Source organism: Hyperolius riggenbachi, chromosome 2 (assembly GCF_040937935.1).
Source record: "Hyperolius riggenbachi isolate aHypRig1 chromosome 2, aHypRig1.pri, whole genome shotgun sequence".
NCBI classification, from domain to species: domain Eukaryota; kingdom Metazoa; phylum Chordata; class Amphibia; order Anura; family Hyperoliidae; genus Hyperolius; species Hyperolius riggenbachi.
In genome coordinates this window covers 223,918,847-223,942,604 of record NC_090647.1, presented here as the reverse complement: position 1 = coordinate 223,942,604, position 23,758 = coordinate 223,918,847, and the positions used below count along the sequence as shown (strand labels likewise).

The following is a 23,758-nucleotide window of genomic DNA, read 5'->3' as shown; positions in this document are numbered from 1 at the left end:
ACACAGCAAACAGGATATAGACTTGCTCAGGCTTCTTTCAATGTTTCCGTTATTTATTCAAGTCACAGGAATACAGATAGATACATTCATCATATCCTAGCCATGCCAATCTTCATGTTGCGTTATAAGCTCATGATTAGACTCCCTCTTGAAGTCAATCAGGTACCTTCTTCCTAACTACGTTACACTAAACTACCTATGTACAGCAAACATTATATCAGATTACAGAAAGGACGAACATGCTTAGGTCCCAGTCGGCCTTGCGAGCTAGTGCAGAAGGAAGAAGCAGAAGTGAGTTCTCCATTGCTCGCTCCAGATTTAATACCGGCTAGGAAAGAGTTAAATGTGACATCATCTTCGCCACCCCCTAAATAAGTCTATTGGTGGACTCACTTGTGGTGTCATCATACACACCTACTCGATTAATAATCGATGAGGCACTTGACCCAGATGCGGGAATGTGAATGTTTAGTAAATATGGCCAATGTTTACTGTTCCTGTCCTGTAAGTGGAGGTCAGAGTAAACCGATGGCCTTCTCTTAGGAACATGTTCTCAGTATCTGCGTGTATCTTCTGCTACACGCAGACCCTGAGATGCCTCTGTCTATTTTAAAGGCATACACTGCGGACAAGCCTTTTACATAAAACTCAGGCCAAGTAACTGAGGCCTACTTAAATTATAACAATCCCCCCTAAAACGGCTTGACCCGCAGATCCCAGCGTCTGAACCTCCCAGTACCTGGTTTCTTTTATGTTTCACTTTTCGATGTTCGTGCTCACACAACTTCTCTGCTCTAGGCGGTTACTCCTGGAAGAGAGAGAACAAGACCTCTTGGTCTTCCTGTAACCAGGCTCTCTGGGGATGCCCTACTTCTAAGTCCCTCAATACCACATGCTCAGCATTTGCGTCACTTGCGTATCACTCACAAACTTGCATGACCACAGAAAAGTGAAACTCGTTTGGTTGTTACAAAACGGAGCAGTGCCAGGTGCCTTCTAAAAGAGCGCCTTTATACAATCAGCTCCTAGGTACTACTAAACCTATACCCGTAACCCTGTATATCCCTTAATTTAAACTATTGGTTCCGGAGATTGTTTATGAGGCACCAATCTCTGGACCGGTTAATTTATTTTACGTAATTTTAACCCGCAACCTCACCTGGATAACGATGCCTAAAGTTGTCATCCCCATCCAGACGACCAGTGGGTGTAGAAAGAACTTTGGAACTGCAGATGCCCCGTCCGAGTGTCCCTGGAACATCACCGGAACCTTTGTCCACCAGGGCAGACTGGAACTCACCTGCTCATTTTTGTGTTCTACCTCGTTAAGATCACCTGTATCATGGTGAAATATTACCTCTAACTTAGTGTACTGTTTGTTTAACCTTTGTAACAACATGTGGCCGTCTTGGATCAAACCCTGTTCCCCTTTGTCCCATGTCGTGTTCTCTTTCAGGACGGGAACTACCCGTGAAACTTTGACCTTTAGAGTTCTCTTAACAATTTGAGAAACAACGTCATCAAACCTGGATGACAGGATCCATATGGGATCTCCACTCACACAATATGTTCCCCTTGGAAACTCCCCCTTATCGGAACAATTATGAGAATATACCTTGAATGTATCATTAGACCTTATGTTAAAAAACCAAACCTTTCCTTCCGCCACCGGAACTATCGGTTGGGCTTCAGGGTGGATCTTTTGAATGGTAGCCTCGCACTCTGCGTTATTGAGCCTGCAGGCATCTTCACTAAATTTGACTTGCCCCGGCCAACGCAGGTACTTCTGCAAGAATTGCCCACATGAGGACAACTCTACTTGTTTCACCTCCCTGTCTAGCACCAAAAAAGGTTGACCTCTCAGGTCCTGGTGTAAGACATGGGTTGAGGTGGGAACTAAGGAAGTGGCGGTGCCTAAAGGAATGTTGCACCATTTCCATTTGTTCACCCAAACATCTCGAAGCTGCCATGCAAAAGATCCTTCTCCAGAAAAATTAATATACCTCCCCTTGTCCAATCTTTCGCTGACACAATATGTCCCCAGCTGTCCTGATTGGACCTCTTCCCCCCTTACGTCCTGAGGCACAATATGTACCTGAGGTCGGGAAGACTGTACTCTCTGCAATCTTTCGATTAAGAGTACCTCTTCACTTCCCCAACTCTCATGAGGATAAGCTGTTGCATATGGACTGTGTAATATCGTCCCCTGTTGTGACCCGTGTGGTGTGAATGGGGTTCCCTGTGTGGGCTTTCCCTCCCCCGGGACCGCTCTCCCCACCCTCTTTGTCACCTGGAAATGTGGCTTGATCTCGATTTTTACTTCTTGTTTCGAGAACCTCCCACCCTTGGCTTTCCAGCCTTTACGTGTGTATAGTTGTTTCAGAGGCACTCTCTGTTGGTAGCTCCAGAGTGTGATGTGGTCCCCTGCGTCTCTCTGGTAAGAGAATTGACGCCTCCTGCTCGTTCCTCTCCAATCTGGACCCATCTCACTCTGCATAACCAAGACAAGGTACCCCTGAATCACACACTCCACCTTTTGCATGTACCCATTGTACTGCAATGTACCTTTTAACAAACCTTTGGATCGGTGCATTGATTCTGGGAGTGTGGCATTCAATAGCAGATTTACACTGCCATTAAATTCCCACTGCCCGCACACTTGACCCTTCAGACCTTTCACCCACATTGTGCCATGAAATTTGCTTTCTCCTGGCACAAGTGCTCCTTTCCTCCGTCCCTGCATGGTCCATCTGTGCCAAGCGGAGGGAGGTGTGAAAGGATCAGTACCTTTGTCACCCAACATTAACATGCTTGGGCCTTGCATTCTCATTAACCCCTTATTATACATGAGAATGTCCTCTCTTCGTTCTCCTAGGACGGAATGGCAACCTAGGATCACCATCAGCATGGTACACTTCATTATAAAAGCACCACCCTGGGAAAGAAAAACATTAGCACTTTGCATTATGCTTTGCTCCGACAGTTTTGTTAGTCTCTTTCCGATTTCAGGAATCTCGTGGTTTAGTCTCTTTCCAATTTCAGGAATCTCGTGTTTTAGTCTCTTTCCGATTTCAGGAATCTCGTGTTCCTCCAAGCTTAGATTGGCATCTGGAACCTTTCGCTTATCCGACTGACATCTCCATCTTTGCTGCCAGCACTGCAGCTGTCTCAATTCCATATTGCCAAACACCTGAAATCGAAATACAAACAAATCAATTCTTATTAATGATTTGGGATTCGCCCTGCGGCTTATACTCTTTACACTTTAAATTGATCAATATATATCGTAATTGATCTCGTTTCTTTATGGTTCTCCTGAACTCTGTTTACTCTTATTGGTAGATTGGAGTTAAACTTCACCCCCCTACCTCAGTACTATCCTCAGTACTTACCTGTTTAAAATATGCTCCCGCGGACTTCACCTATGGAAGCTCGCTTCACCTTTGGAAGCTCTCACCCCATTGCAGCTCACTCCACATCCCCCCTTATCTGTCCATGCGCGGCCGTCGCATGCACAGATTACGGATGCCACACCTGATGCTGCTTTGCAGGTGAGCCTGCAATGCTCTTACTCATTATCGCATTTCCTTGTCTAGAACTTCATCGCGATACCAGCTCTGCTAGAAGTTCTGTGTGTTGTACCCTCTGACCAATGTTTGCCGTGCCACCACCTAAACTACCAAAAAAAACTGGCTGCCTCCCTGTAGGAAGGAGCACTTTGCACTTAAACTACACAGGGTGCAGGGCTAAGCATACCAGCGTCACATGCCTGTATGCAGATCCCTGAATGCCCACATGGAAGGTAGTCACATGGCAAACAGCGTACTGATACACTGTCACTCTGTAAACGGCAATTCTATCATCTGTATAATTGCCCCATGAACTGTTGTCAGTCCTTGTTCTTTGTGCTACAATTGATAGGAGCTGGAAAAAACATATTTGACCAATCAGTGGACGAAAAAAAAACGCACACACAACAGCTCCAGCCCAGCATAGACCTCTCAGTCCAGCTCTGGCCCTATTCACGACAAAACCGGAAAAAAACGTTACCGCTCTGCAAAAGCAACGACGGAAACCCGAATTGGTCAACTCCCTTTTTTCCAACTCCGGCACCCCCTTTGATGCGCTGTCCCCCTTTCCTTCTATTGGGAACTCATGCTGCACCACCCATTAAGGTGCCTCACTTACAGGAATAATCCCATAAGCAACACAGTACAGACCCATTTCCGATCTGTACTGCTCCGTGTGTCCCTGCACCGAGCTGGGAAACACTTCCTATTCTGGCATTCCTGTCCATGGACTCTGGGAAAACCTCTGGGGAAATACGTTGAAACCCGAGACACACAGTAGCATGTCTCTGTATCTCTCCCCCAGGGGCGTAGCAATAGGGGTTGCAGAGGTTGCGACCGCATCGGGGCCCTTGGACCAGAGGGGCCCCGAAGGGCCCTCCCTCAACTACAGTATTAGCTCTCTATTGGTCCTGTGCTCATAATAATCACTTCTATACATATTTTGAACAGTGGTAATCCTTAACAAACTGTTCCCCATCCCCTTCTTGCACCTCTAACACTGTAGTTGCCATTGGCAGGTTTTGGTGCCGCCATATCAATTGTTATGTATAGAGTGCTTGGGGGGGGCCCCATTGTAAAACTTGCATCAGGGCCCACAGCTCCTTAGCTACGCCACTGCTCTCCCCCCCTCCCTTTCAGCTGCTCTGCCCGGAGCCGCGAGCACAGCCTGACGTGACGTGGATCCCCCAGCCCCTCCTCCCCCCTGCCATGACGTGTGGGGGCCATGACTCACGGGGGCGGGCTCTCTCCACTGCCGCCATTTTGAGTCCTGGACTGCCAGCCAAGATGGCTGCTCCCATAGCAGCCTCTCGTTCCTATAGACCTAGGAGAGAGAGCAAACACAAATAGAACATACTTTTTTTATGCATCGTCACACACAGCTTCTATCCACAGTGCACAAAAATCAGCCTCAGCATTCCTTCACGTCTCAGCTGTAATCCGAACTGCAATCAAACATACGGATCCCCAGAGACGTAGGAATCTTTCTCACTCTATCACAGACATAACTAAGAACCGCCCGACTGGAAATGCGAGAAACGTGCAGAACATCTCACAAACAGAAAGACACTCGCTTTCCTCCTCTCTCCCCTCTCTCCCCCCCATCCAGCCCCAACAGACTGAAGCACCGCTGGCTTATCTCCTGCTGCGGGGGACCCCCCCCCCCCCTTTTTCCCAGCCTCTGTAGAGACGGGAAGAGAAGAGAAGAGAAAAAAAACTTCTTGCCAGCACAAACATGCCTGAGACAAATGCAGAGATAACCACTCCGTAAATATACAACACAGGAAGCTTGAATCTGAAGAGGGAGAAAGAAAAAAAAAAACCAAGCACATAAACCAGACTCCCCCCTCCCACCATGCATGGGAGAGATGAGAAGCCCGCAGCCACCATGCTGCACTTAACACAGAATGTACACATTAACACATTAACCTCTCCTTGTTATAATACCCAAATACAACACAGATAAGGCCATACAACAACGTAAACAAACTTGCCTGAGCAGCAGATTCTTCGCAATTCACCAGCATTCCGCAACTTTTCCCACGAAACCTCTGTGGACACCGGAACGTCAGTGGGGGGCATCCACCTTCCCCCACAGCGGATCAATCTCCAGCGGCAGTTGCGAGCAGCCGTAGCCTCGGAGAGTTCCTTCTGACCCAGGTTTTTAGGCTTGTAACTGTGTGCACATGCAGTTACAGTGTAACGTCCAAGAGTTTCGCCGCTGATTTTTCGAATCGTTGCCGTGTGCTTGACTCCCGCACACATCCCACACCACTTATCAGTATCAGCTTGATAAGCTTTACCGTCTGCGTCCGTCTATTCCGCTTGTCTTGCTGTGGAATATCCTGAAAACTTCTTTTTCGGCCCCGGCCCGTCCACCTGTTTTGCTAAACAGGGAAGGGTTTAACGGCACCACTGTTATAAACTGTTCTTATCACCTTGCTTCGACACCATCGTCTCACAGACTGTGAGATCACTTGACTCTCCACACAGCAAACAGGATATAGACTTGCTCAGGCTTCTTTCAATGTTTCCGTTATTTATTCAAGTCACAGGAATACAGATAGATACATTCATCATATCCTAGCCATGCCAATCTTCATGTTGCGTTATAAGCTCATGATTAGACTCCCTCTTGAAGTCAATCAGGTACCTTCTTCCTAACTACGTTACACTAAACTACATATGTACAGCATACATTATATCAGATTACAGAAAGGACGAACATGCTTAGGTCCCAGTCGGCCTTGCGAGCTAGTGCAGAAGGAAGAAGCAGAAGTGAGTTCTCCATTGCTCGCTCCAGATTTAATACCGGCTAGGAAAGAGTTAAATATGACATCATCTTCGCCACCCCATAAATAAGTCTATTGGTGGACTCACTTGTGGTGTCATCATACACACCTACTCGATTAATAATCGATGAGGCACTTGACCCAGATGCGGGAATGTGAATGTTTAGTAAATATGGCCAATGTTTACTGTTCCTGTCCTGTAAGTGGAGGTCAGAGTAAACCGATGGCCTTCTCTTAGGAACATGTTCTCAGTATCTGCGTGTATCTTCTGCTACACGCAGACCCTGAGATGCCTCTGTCTATTTTAAAGGCATACACTGCGGACAAGCCTTTTACATAAAACTCAGGCCAAGTAACTGAGGCCTACTTAAATTATAACAGCCCCTGGATGCAGCAGCCATAGCACTGGCAATAAAGTCACCTTTCAAGTGGATAAAGAAACCTGGTACTGTATGATAAGGCTGATAACTTATTGCTGCTTTACAACTTTAGGATCTTTTTCTGACTCAGCATTACTGATCCAACTCTGTACTTTTATGCAGTGCAGGAAGATGTGATCTCTGAAGTTCCTCCATGCTGGGGCAGGTTCTCATTAGATTAGCTGGAGTGACAGGGATTGGGGGAAGGGCCCAGATAAGATGGACTGCTCTCTGAGAGGCAGGGGATTGTAATTGGAACTACGTGTAGTTAGTTTTTTTACTCACTGAGAGCTAATGCTGCTGCTGCTGGGCTGTCTCTGTGTTCACTCATCCATGCCTGCCAGGCACTCAGGGAGTCCACACTGGCTAAAAGTTTGCTCGCTGGTCTGTCTCTCTCCACACTCCCCCCTGCAGCAGTCACCTCTGCCTCTCTGGGCTCTGACACCCAGCGCTGCATCATACTCACGAGGGGGGACGCAGGAGGCTCTCTCCAGTCTCCCCCTTGCAGCACTGCAGTCACTTCTTCCTCTCTGGGCTCTGACACCCAGCGCTCCTTCATACTCACGTGGGGGGACGCAGGGGGCAATGCAAATTCAAAGTCAGGAAGTGGTCTCTGGCCAGCCTGAAACTGAAAACGAAACTTCAGTCCGGCGGGGGGCGGGGCTACAGGCGGGACTAAAGCCACGTGCATTACTAGTAAACAGATACTATGCCTGCTGGTATTTAGAAAGGGGTGGCTAGAGGCGGGGCAGAGCATGTTTACCCTTCTCTATTGGAAGGGAGTGGTGGTGCCGCCGTGAAGCAGGAAATGAGAGCCAGCGAGTACAGCTGGCAGCTGCAGCGTGCATTACTCCATTCTATTGTGTTGGTATGGCGGTGGGCGGCGCCCAATGGCGGCCATTGCGCTCTAGGCTAGAGCTTGTCCTGCCTGTGCCCTTGGGCGCCCCTGCTGCAGGATTTTAATTCATTGCGGTGTAATGTGTTTCCAATGGTTTTCTTGGTGACTGTGGTCCCTGCTAATTTGAGGTCATTCACTAACTCCTCCCGTGTAGTTCTAGGATGCTTTTTCACCTTTCTCAGAACCATTGACACCCCACGAGGTGAGATCTTGCGTGGAGCCCCAGAGCGAGGTCGATTGATGGTCATTTTGTGCTCCTTCCATTTTCGAACAATCGCACCAACAGTTGTCACCTTCTCTCCCAGCTTCTTGCTAATGGTTTTGTAGCCCATTCCAGCCTTGTGCAGGTCTACAATTTTGTCTCTGACATCCTTGGACAGCTCTTTGGTCTTTCCCATGTTGGAGAGTTTGGAGTCTGCTTGATTGATTGATTCTGTGGACAGGTGTCTTTTATACAGGTGACTAGTTAAGACAGGTGTCCTTAATGAGGGTGACTAATTGAGTAGAAGTGTCTAACCACTCTGTGGGAGCCAGAACTCTTAATGGTTGGTGGGGGTTCAAAAACTTATTTCAATTAATGAAATGCAAATCAGTTGCTATCTTTTATTTAAGGTTATTTTTTTGATTTTCCTTTTGATGTGCTATCTGCCACTATTAAAATAAACCTACCATTGAAATGATACTGTTCTGTGACTTTTCATTTCTTTGTCATCGGACAAACTTACAAAATCAGTGAGGGGTCAAATAATTATTTCCTCCACTGTATATATATATATATATATATATATATATATATATATATATATATATATATATAGTGTAGTGCACATATAGTCTAGACTCTAGAGCCAATTTAGGGGGGAGCCAATTATCTTATCTGTATGTTTTGGGGATGTGGGAGGAAACTGGAGTGCCTGGAGGAAACCCACGTAGACAAGGGGAGAACATACAAACTCCTTGCAGATGTTGACATTGCTGGGATTTGAACCGGGGACCCAGCGCTGCAAGGGGAGAGCGCTAACCAGTACCTCACCGTGCTGCCCAGTACAGGTATGCTAAAGGCTTTGATACAAATAAGGGATTCTTTGTGGTTTATGCTGGCAAGAGTCAAGGGGGGGGGGTGATTGGGAAGGGGGAGATCCCTGGTAGAGGAGGGGAGAATTGGAGTATGTAATTGGGTACAATATTTTACTGTTTCCGGTTCTTGGATGGACAAAATGACAAATTTCTTTTTGATTTGCTGGTTCTAGGAAGCTACAGTATATGATCATGGACACGTTGCATCCTCTTACTCACTTTAAGTCTTAATATGTTTATGTTTATGATTGCATTGTTAATTTGACTGATATCATTTTAGTTTTTACTTTTCTTCTTAAACTACTGTATAACTTTGTCATCTGCCTAATGTATGTTCATTGTTGTAATTATTGACCCTGCCCATTTGAAACCTGGTCTCAATAATAAAAAATGCTGAAATTAAAAAAAAGACCATATATGGAAGCCAAACACAGAGGTTCAAATAGCAACATACCCAACGATAGTGATAATACAAAACTGATGATTTATGTCTTTTGCGCTATAAATAATGCAGCATTTGTTAAGATATAAATAATGTATTTCCTTAAGGCAGGGAACACACTTGACTTTCAGTTTTCCGCGCGCGTTTTTCTGCACACCAAGTGTGTTTCTTATGCAGGAAAACGCGCACGTTTTTTCACAGCAGCTGATGTAAATGATAGAGTAAACTGCCAAAATGTGCAGAATCAGGATGCAGAATGTCAGTTTTTTTTTCTGCGTGCGAACAACACAGTAAGTGTGCACTAGCACATTGATTAATATGAGTTCTCAGTTTTTCTGTGCAGAAAACGCGTACGAAAACTGTCAAGTGTGTTCCCTGCCTAAAAGGAGAAAGAACTGAAACTGTTGGTACTGCTGCTTTATCATGCAATAGGTTATTATCTACGTATTGAACTTTCAGAATCATGCAGTGTAATCCGTTTATACACCTAGTGGTTTGGGTCACCCTGAGCTGCTTGGTTACTCTGTTACACAAAAAAATATATGCAAATTAACCATTGTACCCTTAGAAGCTAAGCAAACCTCTAGAACCGCTGGAATGCAATGATGTGTCATTTTGTTAATTTGTACAGAGCCATAATAACCCAACATGCATACAGACTGTTTCGGATTGTTAATTTGGCTCTATGGAGTAGGGCCTTTAACACCGAGAGGTACAGACTAACCAGCAAGCTCATGGTGAACCAGAACTCATTGGAGTGTGTAAGGGGCTACAATGGTTCTAAAAGCCCCCTTACTAAATGCTTTTGGTAACAATGGTTAATTTGCATATATTCAGCAGTGATGCACTGGGAGACATATCAAGCTCACTCCAACCTGAATTATCGCAAATTCTGTTTTAAGAAAGTAAACTTTTTTTTTTTTTTTTTGTGTAACAGAGTAACCAAGCAGCTCAGGGTGACCCAAACCACTAGGTGTATAAACGGATTACACTGCATGATTCTGAAAGTTCAATACGTGGATAATAACCTATTTGCATATATTCAGCAGTGATGCCCTGGGAGATATCTCAAGCTCACTCCAACCTGAATTATCGCAAATTCTTTCTGTTTTAAGAAAGCAAACTTTTGTTTTTCTTAACATCTTAGTAAGGGGGCTTTTAGGACCATTGTAGTCCCTTACACACTCCAATGAGTTCTGGGTCACCATGAGCTTGCTGGTTAGTCTGTACCACACAAAAAAAAATGCATGTAATATTGCAGTTACCTATAGGAAACCCTAGAGGGAAACCATGAACCATGTTATGCGAATAACACAGAATTCAAACTCAATCTCATCTGTAGACGTGAAAACAACATACCCTAATAAAAATGCACAATAATGCAACTTGCAAAAAAATATGATGCAGTACAAAGTTATTTAGAATAAATTTGCTTAAACTGTTTCTCACATACCGCTTGTGGGGGGGTTCCATTATTTTGCTGGTGTCTTTGCGATGGACAAAATGCATGCACTTTAAAAATCAGATTGAAGCACATGTCCTAGTGTTCCTGCCCATTTCCTGCACCTACAACTACATGTCCACCCACCCCCCAAACACCTACAAGTAAAAAAAAAAAATCACATAATGAAGTCCCAACACCAAAATCTCTGGTATTAAACGAAAAAAAAAATTTGAACTCTGCCGATAAGTCTTGAGTGAACTTGACTGGCAGGGGTGCAGCTAAGGTTTTTGTGGCCCCAAGCGGACTGTAGCAAGAGGCCCTATCCTGCGGCGCGCAAAGCGCGCCGCGGCGAAAAATGGGTGTGGCTATCCCGCATAAGTGGGCGTGGCCATGACATGTGGGTGGAGCAGGAGGGCGGATTGGGGCGGGGCTGTTTGCGGGGAAAAAAATGGATGTTGGGGTGATTGAGGCGCGCGTAGTGCGCCGAAAGATTGGCGCGGCCATGACATTGTATGGGCGAAGCTTAACCGTAGCACAGCAAATATAGCCAACTATGACCATTAAATAATAAATGCAGCAACAGTTACCCCAGACACCAGAAAATGAAAACGCAATTTGGGCCACATTTCAGCAGAAATCAAACGCAATTAGGGCACATTTTCAGCAGAAATCAAACGCAATTAGGGCACATTTTCAGCCGAAATCAAACGCAATTAGGGCACATTTTCAGCAGAAATCAAACGCAATTAGGGCAGAGTTCAGCAGAAATCAAACGCAATTAGGGCCACATTTTCAGCAGATATCAAACGCAATTAGGGCACAGTTCAGCAGAAATCAATCGCAATTAGGGCCACATTTTCAGCAGATATCAAACGCATTTAGGGCACAGTTCAGCAGAAATCAATCGCAATTAGGGCCACATTTTCAGCAGATATCAAACGCATTTAGGGCACAGTTCAGCAGAAATCAATCGCAATTAGGGCCACATTTTCAGCAGATATCAAACGCATTTAGGGCACAGTTCAGCAGAAATCAATCGCAATTAGGGCCACATTTTCAGCAGATATCAAACGCATTTAGGGCACAGTTCAGCAGAAATCAATCGCAATTAGGGCCACATTTTCAGCAGAAATCAATCGCAATTAGGGCCACATTTTCAGCAGATATCAAACGCAATTAGGGCACAGTTCAGCAGAAATCAATCGCAATTAGGGCCACATTTTCAGCAGATATCAAACGCATTTAGGGCACAGTTCAGCAGAAATCAATCGCAATTAGGGCCACATTTTCAGCAGAAATCAATCGCAATTAGGGCCACATTTTCAGCAGATATCAAACGCATTTAGGGCACAGTTCAGCAGAAATCAATCGCAATTAGGGCCACATTTTCAGCAGATATCAAACGCATTTAGGGCACAGTTCAGCAGAAATCAATCGCAATTAGGGCCACATTTTCAGCAGATATCAAACGCAATTAGGGCACAGTTCAGCAGAAATCAATCGCAATTAGGGCCACATTTTCAGCAGATATCAAACGCAATTAGGGCACAGTTCAGCAGAAATCAATCGCAATTAGGGCCACATTTTCAGCAGATATCAAACGCAATTAGGGCACAGTTCAGCAGAAATCAATCGCAATTAGGGCCACATTTTCAGCAGATATCAAATGCAATTAGGGCACAGTTCAGCAGAAATCAATCGCAATTAGGGCCACATTTTCAGCAGATATCAAACGCAATTAGGGCACAGTTCAGCAGAAATCAATCGCAATTAGGGCCACATTTTCAGCAGATATCAAATGCAATTAGGGCACAGTTCAGCAGAAATCAATCGCAATTAGGGCTGCGGCTGCAAAAAGAAAAGAATTTACTCACCTGGCAGGCTGGCACTGGCAGAAGTCTTCTCTCCTGGTCTCCTCTCCCGGCCGGCTCCTCAGGCGCGCAGTTCCCACGGAGCTCCCTCCCTGGCTTCCTCCTCCAATCTCCCGCGCTGATTCATGCAGGGCTACGGGAAGATGGCCACCCGAAGCCCTGTACTGGAGACATAGTCTCCAGAGCAGGGCTTCGGCGGCGGCCATCTTCCTGTAGCCCTGCTCTGCTCTGCCAGTGCCAGCCCGGCGGGGCTGCGGGGAAAAAGTGACGTCACGCCGACGTCACGGAGCCGCCGAGGCCCCTAAGATTGTGAGGCCCCAAGCGACCGCTTGGTTCGCTTTATGCCTCGCGGCGCCCCTGTTGACTGGCCTAATCTCCATGCTCCCACCCAGTGACTATGCATTACCTTGTACTCCTACTGTGCTGCGTCATATGGTTTGCATGTATTCCTGTATTGTCATATTGCTGTATGCCACCCCTAAATATTGTCTGCAATCTCAACTAATAATGTACAGAGCTGCGTAATATGTTGGCGCTTTATAAATACAATAAATAAATAAGTCACTAAGGGCCTGAGCCCACTAACACAGTTATGTCTGCTTTTCAATGTTACAGATGCTGAAAAGCAGACAGAAGTGGACACACCTGCATCAGTGGACTCAGTCCCTCAGCATTGTAATCTCGACACCTGTTGCTTTAGCCCCAAAGTTGAGGCGCAACGGTGTTCAACTATCCTGTTCAAACAAAATGAGTGCCTGAGGCTGAGCCAGTGATGGAACCTATGGCAAACTGCTTGTGCTGGTTTCACTTGTGTGTCTTTTCATTTCAAGGTTTTGGTGGTCCCAGTGAGACAAAATTTACACATCTGTAAAGTGGCCTAATAAGTCTTTACTGATGAAGCAAAACTTGGATCGATGGTAGAAATCAGACAATAGTATTCCTGTAGACACCTACATTTAGTCTTAGGTGGCTGCCTTTATCCAGCCTATAAGATGAGCTCTCAAAGGTATAAAACTTTTCCTGCGGAAATACTGAGAAATATCCATATGGCTATACTCAATGCACCTGTGACAAATAGATGACAAGTGGTTACTGCCAGTGGCGGCTCCAGCTTAAATTATTTTTTTTTTGGGGGGGGGGCACAAAGGGGGCTGGTGGGGCCCATTTGGGTGATCAAAATTAATGTTTTAGTAGAACAGCGAGGAGAACGCCAGCGCATACCACTAAGGCTGCATCTGAAATGACCACCAGCTCAGTGTGTAGCACCTATATAGACTTTCTACACACGTCGCATTCAATTCAGATGCAAATCATATGCAAATCTGCTAAAGTACCTCCTAGTTTAATAAATGTTAGCACTTGTCTTGGATGCAGGGCATGCATTTTTCAGTCTGGCAGAGGCAGTGTATGCCTGTGCGATTAACCATTCAATTGCAGCATGTGTTTAGGAATGCGCAGCCTTTCCCCCCCCCACCTTTCCTTAAAATTGATGTTTTGCCTAATGCTACGTACACACATGCGACAACGATCGTTCGTTAAGAACGACGAACAAACTTTTAATTGATGAAAGAACAACCTAAGTAAAGGTAGTTTTAAAATGTGTGTAACGATCTGATCGTTAGAACGAACGTTACATCACAGAAAGCAACTATTGCGCCTGCGCATAAAAATGAGAAGTTCCATGGAGAAATAGTGAAATGCGCATGTCAAGCCTAGTACGAACGATCGTTTCCAACGATGTACTACTTTTGCAAACGATCGTCGTTGGTTAAAATCCGCCGAGACAGAACTTTCTTTTGTAGCGATTTGGCTCGTTCGTCGTTTGCCTTAATAGTCGGTGGTTCGTTTTTTGTAACGATCGTCGTTGGTAAAGATCGGGGAACGATCGTTACAAACGACTATAGTCGCATGTGTGTACGCACCTTAACGTAGGTGATAAATGTAAGGCTAACTAGTTCTGCAATGATAGGAACCAAATGTTAACATCACAAACAGAGCTCACTCAGAGGCTTATGAGCAGAGCGGATTGACCAAATGATAGTGCTATTATAAAAGAAAAGTTACCTACATATGTACAAAGCTAGTTTGCTGGCATGTTTTAATTATTACTTGCTAGCAAACTGCTCCTGTGTGGACAATGACAGAGAAATCATTCCAGCCCCCAGCCTATAGAGCACCACAAAGGGAATGGGGAAAAGGCAGGAGGGGGAGAAACAGTGTGTGTAATTCCTTATCTTAGTAGCTAAGCGTTGCTGGAGACTAGAGCTTGCATTTTGCAGACCGGAAGTTCTGAATCAGGTTAGTTTATTGACTAACTTAAAAGAAAAGCAGTAAGCTTTCATCTTATAAACCTTTTTCAGATTCTACTCCTGCTGACTGACAATGTTAGAACATACAATCAGAAGGAGATTTTTTTTTTTTTGCAAATATAAGTGTCATCCAGATGCATTAATTACAAGGGATCTTCCAATGATTGTGAGTTATTTATGGAAAATAGATAATACCCTTGGCTTACCTAACCTCCCTGGCGGTATGATTATTTCCAGATTTTAGGGTTTAAAAGCGGTGCAATTTTTTTAGCACACTTTCAGGCCCTTAAGGCCCCTTTCACAGTGCGACGTTAAAGTCACACGTTAGAAAATGTTCCAAGGCAGACTAACACACAGCAATGCAAAGTCTGTGCGACATTCACAGTGCACACGTTGTGTGTAAGGTGTAGCAATATTTAGAAAGTGCTGCATGCTGTTTAGAAATACATTTGCTGCGTTATGTGTGTTGCACATGCTCAGTAAGGTTTTGGTTTTTATGAAATGTAACGCATGCACAGTTTTTGTTCCATCAGTATGCGACGAAAACGGTGCACCAAGAGACACATAACTTAGTACAAAGTAACGTCCAATTTTATAACCTACATGCGCTGCGTTAGGGGCATGTTGTGCGACTTTAACGTTGCATCAAACGCAACGTCCCACTGTGAAAGAGGCCTCAATGCAGAAATAATCATACCGTAGAGAGATCTGCGGCAGCCCCTGCACTTACTCACCTCCCTGGGATCCAGCGCTGCAGTTCTCCCATATTCCGGGTGGCGCTGTAACCCTATAGTACTGTTGTTATTACAAGAAGCGGCGATCTCACCAGGGTGATGGTAGTTAGCTGTCACAGTGTATGGCTATATCGAGTGGGGATCCCAGGTGTGGCTGGCATGTACGCAGTGTGCTTGCTAGTAGTGTTGGGCGAACAGTGTTCGCCACTGTTCGGGTTCTGCAGAACATCACCCTGTTCGGGTGATGTTCGAGTTCGGCCGAACACCTGATGGTGTTCGGCCTTTTAGTTCGGGTTCGCCCGAACTACTCGAACAGGGCCCCTGTTCGGCCGAACAGGGCCCTGTTCGCCCGAATACGGCCCCCCTATGGGGTCACAGGCATAAGGGGGGAGCATGCCCCGATCGCGGGGGGGTCAGAAATTTCCCCCACCCCCTCCGCTAGCGCTCCCCCCTCTGCCCGCTTCCCCATGAAAAAACTTTGCGGAAAGTTAATAGTACCTACTAGTGGTGGCTGGCTGTGGTGAGATCATGAGTGAGGAGGAGTCCGACTAGTCTAGGAGACGCGTTGAGGCCGGGCAGCGGGCGGTTCAGCGGTAGTACCCTTGTGGTACTTCCGCCCTTTCTCTGACCTCATGTCCTCTACGTGATGACGCATACGAGGGTACTACCGCTGAACCGCCCGCTGCCCTGCCTCAACGCGTCTCCTAGTGACTGCCCTATACAGTTCCCTCATGTCTAGTGCGTTTTCCCTCTATCCTAGGGATGAACAATGACATGCAAATTTTTATGCAAATATATGCAGTTTGAAAACTGACTCAGGTTTAAATTGATTGGTCTATTTTCAAGTTGCATATATTTGCATCAACTCACAATAATTTGCATATCTGTGGTCATCCTTACTCTCTCCCTCTCTTTATATCAAAGAGGTGCTAATATTTCATGTCAAATAACTATAACTAGTCAGATATAAAGTGAAAATGTGTCTTTTAATTCATTCTCTCTCTCTATCTATCAAGTCATACCATATCAAAAATAGGAAATCAAAAGCACACAGAAACTTGCATCCCCATGTAAGTAGAATAGAGCACTGTCTCGCATGCTGGAGAAGGATGAGGGCAGCGGTCGGATGCTGTTGCTGGAGGAGGAGAACATCTCTAGCTAGAATAGCAGCGTGCAGCATGTTTCCTCCTCACAGATGCGGAGCAGGCGCAGCTCGGACTGGAGAGACAGAGCCCTCCCCTTCTAGGCATCAGTACTGTGGATTCATGGCAGCCGAGGAGGGGGTTCCAGCTGTGCGGCTATACAGAGGAAGATGTGGGGCTGTGTGGCTGAGGCTCGGCCTGATACAGACACCGCATTGTACAGCGCACCTGGGCACCGGAGCCGAGCGGCCAGGTACTGCAATCCCCCACTGTACATGCTGCAGGGACTGACATCTATATCTCTAGAGCTGCTTCTATGGAGGAAAATGGAGCTACTCAGCAGCCTGCTGCCCTATTTGCGTAGTGGGGATAAACGCCTCTCAGCAGCAATAGCTATAGGTTTACCCAAAGCCTGCCCACGTGAAAAGCAGCAGAGATGGCAGAGGGCATATAACGTGCAGCGATCTATAGGCAAGAACAGGCCCGTTTAGAAACATGGGCACAAGTGCAACATGTGATTGCATTCAAAACTGTTTATATGAAGATGTTATTCCTGTAGCTGCTATTTGATGAAGCTGCATTATTTAACTCTCAGGAATGGCTGGGTTAGGTCAGCTGATCTAATGGAAATTTGATAGATGTGTAAGTGTAGGATATTTTTTTTTTAATATCCTATATGGAAAATACATATAGTGATTTAGATGTGCTACCAGAGACTGAATGAAGCACAGCAGTTTGATGATCAATTTTAACTGGGTAATGATTGGGCAATGTTACCAGTTGGTGGTATGAGAGCTTACCTACACTGTTCATGGTATTCCCAGTCTGTTGGTCCTCATACTATGTGGGGGTAGTAAAATTGGACAATGGTTGGCCAATCAAAATTGGATGTATGTAGTTTTGGTGAAAAGGGCTCATTACTGTAGTTGCTGGTGCAGAGCTGTTACCACCATGCTGAACAGGTATCTGTAGTGTGCACACGCTGAGATTTTCCATTTTCGGACTGCAAGGCTTTGGTCCCTTAACCAGTTAATACAATTAAAACAATAATTTTGCATTAGCAAAATATTGGAATATAGTCATTTGTCTGGCTGGCCTGCTGATCCTCCGCCTCTTATACTTTTAACCATATACCCTAAACAACCATGCAGATCTGACAAGATTAGATGCATCCTTGTGTCTTTGTTTCTGGTGTGATTCTGACACAACTGCAGCCAAATAGATCAACAGGATGCCAAGCAACAGGTATTGTTTAAAAGGAAATAAATATGGCAGCCTCCATATTCTTCTCACTTCAGTTGTCCTTTAAGGACCAGAGCCTTTTTCTTTATGCAGCCGTTCAGTGATCATTGTGATTGGTTCACAGTGATCACCTGGTAAGGACTGCAGAAAGCCGCGGCACAGAATCTACGCCGCATCTGAGATAAGGAGCCTCAGATGCTGTATAGATTCTCACTGCCATAGTCCCGAGCCGTTAAACTGGATGTAACACTGAGAACTGATGTGAAGCAGGTTGTTTTGGTGGTGTTGGTTTGGGCATTGGTACTTGGTGAAGCCACCTGTTTCAGCTGTACAGCAGTACTTTGCCTTCCCTGTGCTGATGTAACTACATCTGCGCAGTGTTGCCAACCTGCAAAATTCTCCACCTCACAAAGTTGAACGAGGCCTCGCTCAGTCACATAAACGTTTTTACTTTATTGTAGAAAAAGTTCACAGCAAACACAAACTGGATCAAAAGACTTCTGATAAAATATTAAAAACGCTCAGAAGTTATGGATTGACCTGGCTGCCCCTGCACCCCACGCACACATCACATCCATCTGTCCATGACAATCATCCGATGAAAAAGCAGTTGCATGCATATGTCAGTAGCCACAGAGCTCTGGGAAAAAAACCTAATCAGAGAAAACAGTCCAAGGCTAAACCCAATCTGTTCAGACACAAAGCAGATGAATAACTGGCCAGCTTTAGAGCTTTTTTCCGTGCAGGCTTCATAAAGCAAGAAGAACCATCCATTGCATATGTGGGTTCACAAGTTCCACAGTGCCACCACTTGAACAACAGCAGTTTCTTACGTGTCCCAGTAAGTCTGTAATGGATATCCAGGTCACATGCATGTGCGCTTGATCATCTCATCAGTGCTGGGGATGACATGCTGGCTCAGCGCATCCACGCAGCAGCAGCGCTGATGGAGGCAGAGGACGCTTCTCAGAGCAGCGTGGGCTCATAGCAGTGGGCGAGGCCGGCCTCCTGTAGCTCCTCCCACCTACATGTTTCGCCCAATGGGCTTCATCAGGGTGTGGCCACATCCCCAGCACTGATAAATATGCAGCCTCTATATCTCACTCGCTTCAGTTGTTCTTTAACCACTTGATGACCCACTCTTTACCCCTGCTTAAGGACCAGCGCTGTTTTTAGGGATCTGTGCTGGGTGGGCTCTGCAGCCCCCAGCACAGATCAGGTAGCAGGCAGAGAGATCAGATTGCCCCCCTTTTTTCCCCCCTATGGGGATGATGTGCAGGGGGTCTGATCTCTTCTGCCTGCCTGGGTGTTGCGGGGGGGGGCACCTCAAAGCCCTCTTCCGCGGCGAAATTCCCCCCTCCCTCTCCTACCTGCTCCCCCCCAGTGATCGGCGCTGCACAGGACGCTATCCATCCTGTGCAGCCAGTGACAGGCTGTCACATGGCGGCGATTCCCGGCCGCTGATTGGCCAGGGATCGCCGATCTGCCTTACGGCGCTGCTGCGCAGCAGCGCCGTACAATGTAAACAAAGGAGACATGTGTCTCCTACGTTTACATTTAGTCTGCGAGCCGCGATCAGCGGCTCGCAGGCTATTCATGGAGATCCGCTCCGTGATCTGACAGGAAACAGCCGCTCGCGCGAGCGGCCTTTCCTGATTAATCAGGGAGGCACCTGGCGAAGCAGAACTGCGTCGCTGGTCCTCCAGCTACCACTTTGCCGCCGCACGGTATGAGTGTGCGGTCGGCAAGTGGTTAAAAATGGTTGTACATAGAAGATGGAGGTTTGGTCCTTCAGAAACACACTGCACTCCCTGAGCAATCAGGAAGTGCATATAGTCAGCCCTTTATAGAAATGATGGACAATAAAGACTAACTTAAAGATAGATTATTTATTGGCTGTCAGTCGCTAGGAAGGCATACCTATATTGAGGATCACAGTTATCACTATCCCGAATAATCTGGACCACATCACTACAGTTAGGCCTGGTTCACATATAAATCTGCACATTTCCTGTCTGGTCCAGTACTGGGCTGTCCTGTCAATTATGCATCAGTTTTGCAGCAGTTTTCTATCAGTTTTACTGGACCGGAAGTGGATACACTTCGTGTGAACACACCCATAGAAACGCATGAAAATCTGACAGGACTGGACCTGACTGGAAATATACACCTTTTATGTGTGAAGACAGCCACAGAAACACATACAAAACTGACTGGACCGGAATTTTACAGATTTATGTGTGAACACAGCCATAGAAACAAATGCAAAACTGATGCCAGCTGTCAAATACTGACAGGACAGGACTGGGCTGGACACCTTTTTATGTGTGAACCAAGCCTAACTGTATGACTTGTCTATGGCCTAGCTATGATTGGCTGGTAGGAGGAAGTGTGAGACAAGATTGGCCAATCACTGACCAATTTTACCACCCACCTTCATGTAGTATGAGAGCCAACAGATTTTACATATTCTGAACGTATTGCGTAGGTAAGCTCTCGACTACATAGAGGTGGTAAAATTGGTTAGTGGTTTGCCAATCAAAATGGAAAGTTTTATGTTTTTGAATTGTTGAGTGTGATTTAGAAGCACATTTGTCTTTGTGACCATCGTAATCTCTCGATTCCACGCACTGTTACCTGTTGTTTCATTGGTGTGTGTGTGTAGCTGGGCTCCTCCTCAATTCATCTTCTACTGTATATCCCATAGACTAAACTGAAGATGCACCATGCACCAGCAGTAGCTCTGTTGATGTCAGTGGCGTATTGTTTTGATTAGACCACAAAACTGGGTTACCAGTCTTCATTGTGTAGTGGAGAGGTCTTGGTACATTTTTAAGGTACAGCAAAAAGCAGTTTTCACTTCAAGTAAGGATTATAGTGCTAATTGGTTTTATGTATAAATATGTTTGCTTACTATCGATTGTTAAGTTAATGGGGGGGGGGGGGGAGGGGTCATTTGGAAGATTCTAATATCCGATCTAAGGCCCAGTGCACACCGGGCGGATCCGCCGGCCGAATCCGCCTGAAAATCCGCATGGCTAATGTATCTCTATGGGTGGTGCACACTGGCGGTTTGAGGTTTTTAGCAAGCCGCAAACGTGCCTCTTGCTGCATGTTTGCGGTTTGCTAAAAACCTCAAACCGCCGGTGTGCACCAGCCCTTAGAAATACATTAGCCATGCTGATGCGGATGCGGCCGGCGGATCGCATACAAAATCCGCTTGGTGTGCACCCGGCAAATATGGGCTCTCTGCTCCCAAAACAGCTAGCGTTTTGACGATCTGCTAGCGGTTTTGGTGTGCACTGGGCGTAATTGCAGTTTTTTTCCTCTGATTTAGGTGGCAGATCTGCCTCATGGTCCAAGCTTATCCCTCTTTTTCCCCTCTTCCTAGTCATATTTCTTGGCCATGAGCTCTCGTTTTAGGTCATCTGAGCAGGAGAAGGCTCTGATGGTACTCAGATGTTACTTGCTAGTCTGACCATTCTCCTATAAATATGATTTGCTTTCTGTGTCTTTATAGTTTACTATGTTTTTGTTCTTTTCTTGCCAGATTTCTGAAGATGTAGGATGGTTGGAACGATCCTTCCATGTCACATGAGAAAGGAGAAGGCTGAAATGTGCCACTTGTGATTGGCGGACATCGAGGAGCAATGCTAACAGGATTCTCAATACCATAAGTGTAACCATGGGCTGTAATAGCACAGCCTTTGACAGCTGCTCAGTTTCCAGTCACAATGTGACGACAGTGAGCCCGGACTCCAGATTTGCTGCATTCCCCACCCCACTCAGGATATTATTGGCAATAATTATGGTGTTAATGATTGCCATCGCATTCTTGGGCAATGCTATTGTTTGCCTTATTGTTTACCAGAAGCCAGCCATGCGTTCAGCAATCAACCTCCTACTTGCAACGCTGGCATTCTCTGACATCATGCTGTCTCTCTTCTGCATGCCTTTTACTGCAGTGACTATTATCACTGGGAGCTGGCATTTTGGCAGCCAATTTTGCCAGATTTCCGCCATGCTATACTGGTTTTTCGTGTTAGAAGGAGTGGCCATACTACTTATCATCAGTGTAGACCGTTTTCTGATTATTGTGCAGAGACAAGATAAGCTAAACCCTCACCGTGCCAAGATAATGATCGCTGCCTCTTGGGTGTTGTCCTTCTGCATTTCCTTTCCGTCTGTTGTGGGCTGGACTTTGGTGGAGGTTCCAACACGCGCACCTCAGTGTGTCTTGGGATATACAGAATTTTTAGCAGATAGGGCGTATGCCGTTATGCTGATTGTAACAGTGTTCTTTATCCCTTTCAGTGTAATGCTGTACTCTTATCTATGCATCCTGAACACGGTCAGGAGAAATGCTGTCAGGATTCATAACCATGCAGAGAGCCTGTGTCTGAGCCAAGTAAGCAAGCTAGGCTTGATGGGATTGCAGAGGCCTCATCAAATGAACGTGGACATGAGTTTCAAGACCAGAGCCTTTACCACCATTCTGATCCTGTTCATTGGCTTTTCCCTCTGCTGGCTCCCACACTCAGTATTCAGTCTGCTGTCAGTATTTAGTAGGACTTTTTATTACAGTAACTCCTTTTATCTGATCAGCACTTGCATCCTGTGGCTCAGTTACCTCAAGTCTGTATTTAACCCTGTTATATACTGCTGGAGGATCAAAAAGTTCCGTGAGGCCTGCATGGAGTTCATGCCCAAAACATTTAAAATCCTCCCTAAAGTGCGCGGGAGGACAAGGAGGAGGATACGGCCCAGCACCATCTATGTTTGCAGTGAGCATCAATCAGCTGTTTAAGAAACCTCTTCAGGGATGATTGTTAACCAAGCACAGAGCACTCCTGTACCTTATCGGCTGCCTGAAATATTGTTCATGTGTTTATTGCTCAGATGTTGTATATTGGTCATCTTCTATTACCCATTTGTCCACAAAGACATTACTCCTGCCAATGTCCCACCTGTGTTATTTGCAGTACATGTGCAGTGTTGTCGCCTGACCTTCATATTGAAGTGTTTCCTTATACATGGACCATGTAAAGCTTGGGTGGGGTTTTTGCTGGTCCTGATGACGACGTAGAAGATGCACAAGAAAATGTTAGCATTGCACTGAATTATTGTAAATAGTTTACTTTAAATAAGCAATATAACAAAGTGAATATCACATAATTTGCAATAATGGCAGTAATAAATACCACATGTCCATCTTTGTGTTCTGCTGTTTCCTCCGATTGTGCAGCTGTGTACATTTAAAATTGACACAGCCAAATGTCAGTGTAGGGTGAGCAAGACAGCTGCTGATAGTCTGGCGTTAATGCTATTACCCTTCCCAGGTGTAGCAACTCAGGGGTTCACATAATTCGGGCTCCAGTACTACCAAGAGCCAAATTATCTCATTTTTCTGCGGCAATCAGCGGCGCTAACATTAGTCACTGAGCACCGCTATAGCCATAATTTCCATTATGGCCTATGGCGGCACCCGAATAATTGACACAGCGCTGCGCCAAAAGTAGCCATCTCGGTCCAGCTTGCTCTTTGCATTATCTCTTATGACTCAAATAAATGCCTAAGATTAAAACTGAAATTACGCTTCTGTTGTAAACAGTGTTCGCCAAGTATCTCTGTTCTAAGTTGTTACCATTATTTGCTTGTACTTGCAGAAAAGGTTCTAATGTCTACCTAGTAAGGAAAGCTACACTAATCTAATGTCTACACTAGTTAGGTAGTCCAAGGAAAACTAATTGCACGTCTACTAGCCTCTAACCACTTAAAGTGTACACAATGTGGTCTAAAATAAAGATACCTGATGAAGA

At 45.6% G+C, this 23,758-nt stretch overlaps 1 protein-coding gene across 1 annotated transcript; it reads left to right on the top strand.

Annotated features, from left to right (window-relative positions):
- The first annotated feature begins 16,776 nt into the window (after positions 1 to 16,776).
- On the top strand, positions 16,777 to 23,758 carry GPR45 (G protein-coupled receptor 45). Its single transcript, XM_068265284.1, has 2 exons — positions 16,777 to 16,950; positions 21,490 to 23,758. The coding sequence occupies exon 2, from the start codon at positions 21,625 to 21,627 to the stop codon at positions 22,744 to 22,746; it is 1,122 nt and encodes a 373-aa protein (XP_068121385.1). The 5' UTR covers positions 16,777 to 16,950; positions 21,490 to 21,624; the 3' UTR covers positions 22,747 to 23,758.

Coding starts and splice junctions, on each gene's coding strand:
- GPR45 (XM_068265284.1), top strand. CDS start 21,625: ATGGGCTGTAATAGCACAGCCTTTGACAGCTGCTCAGTTTCCAGTCAC.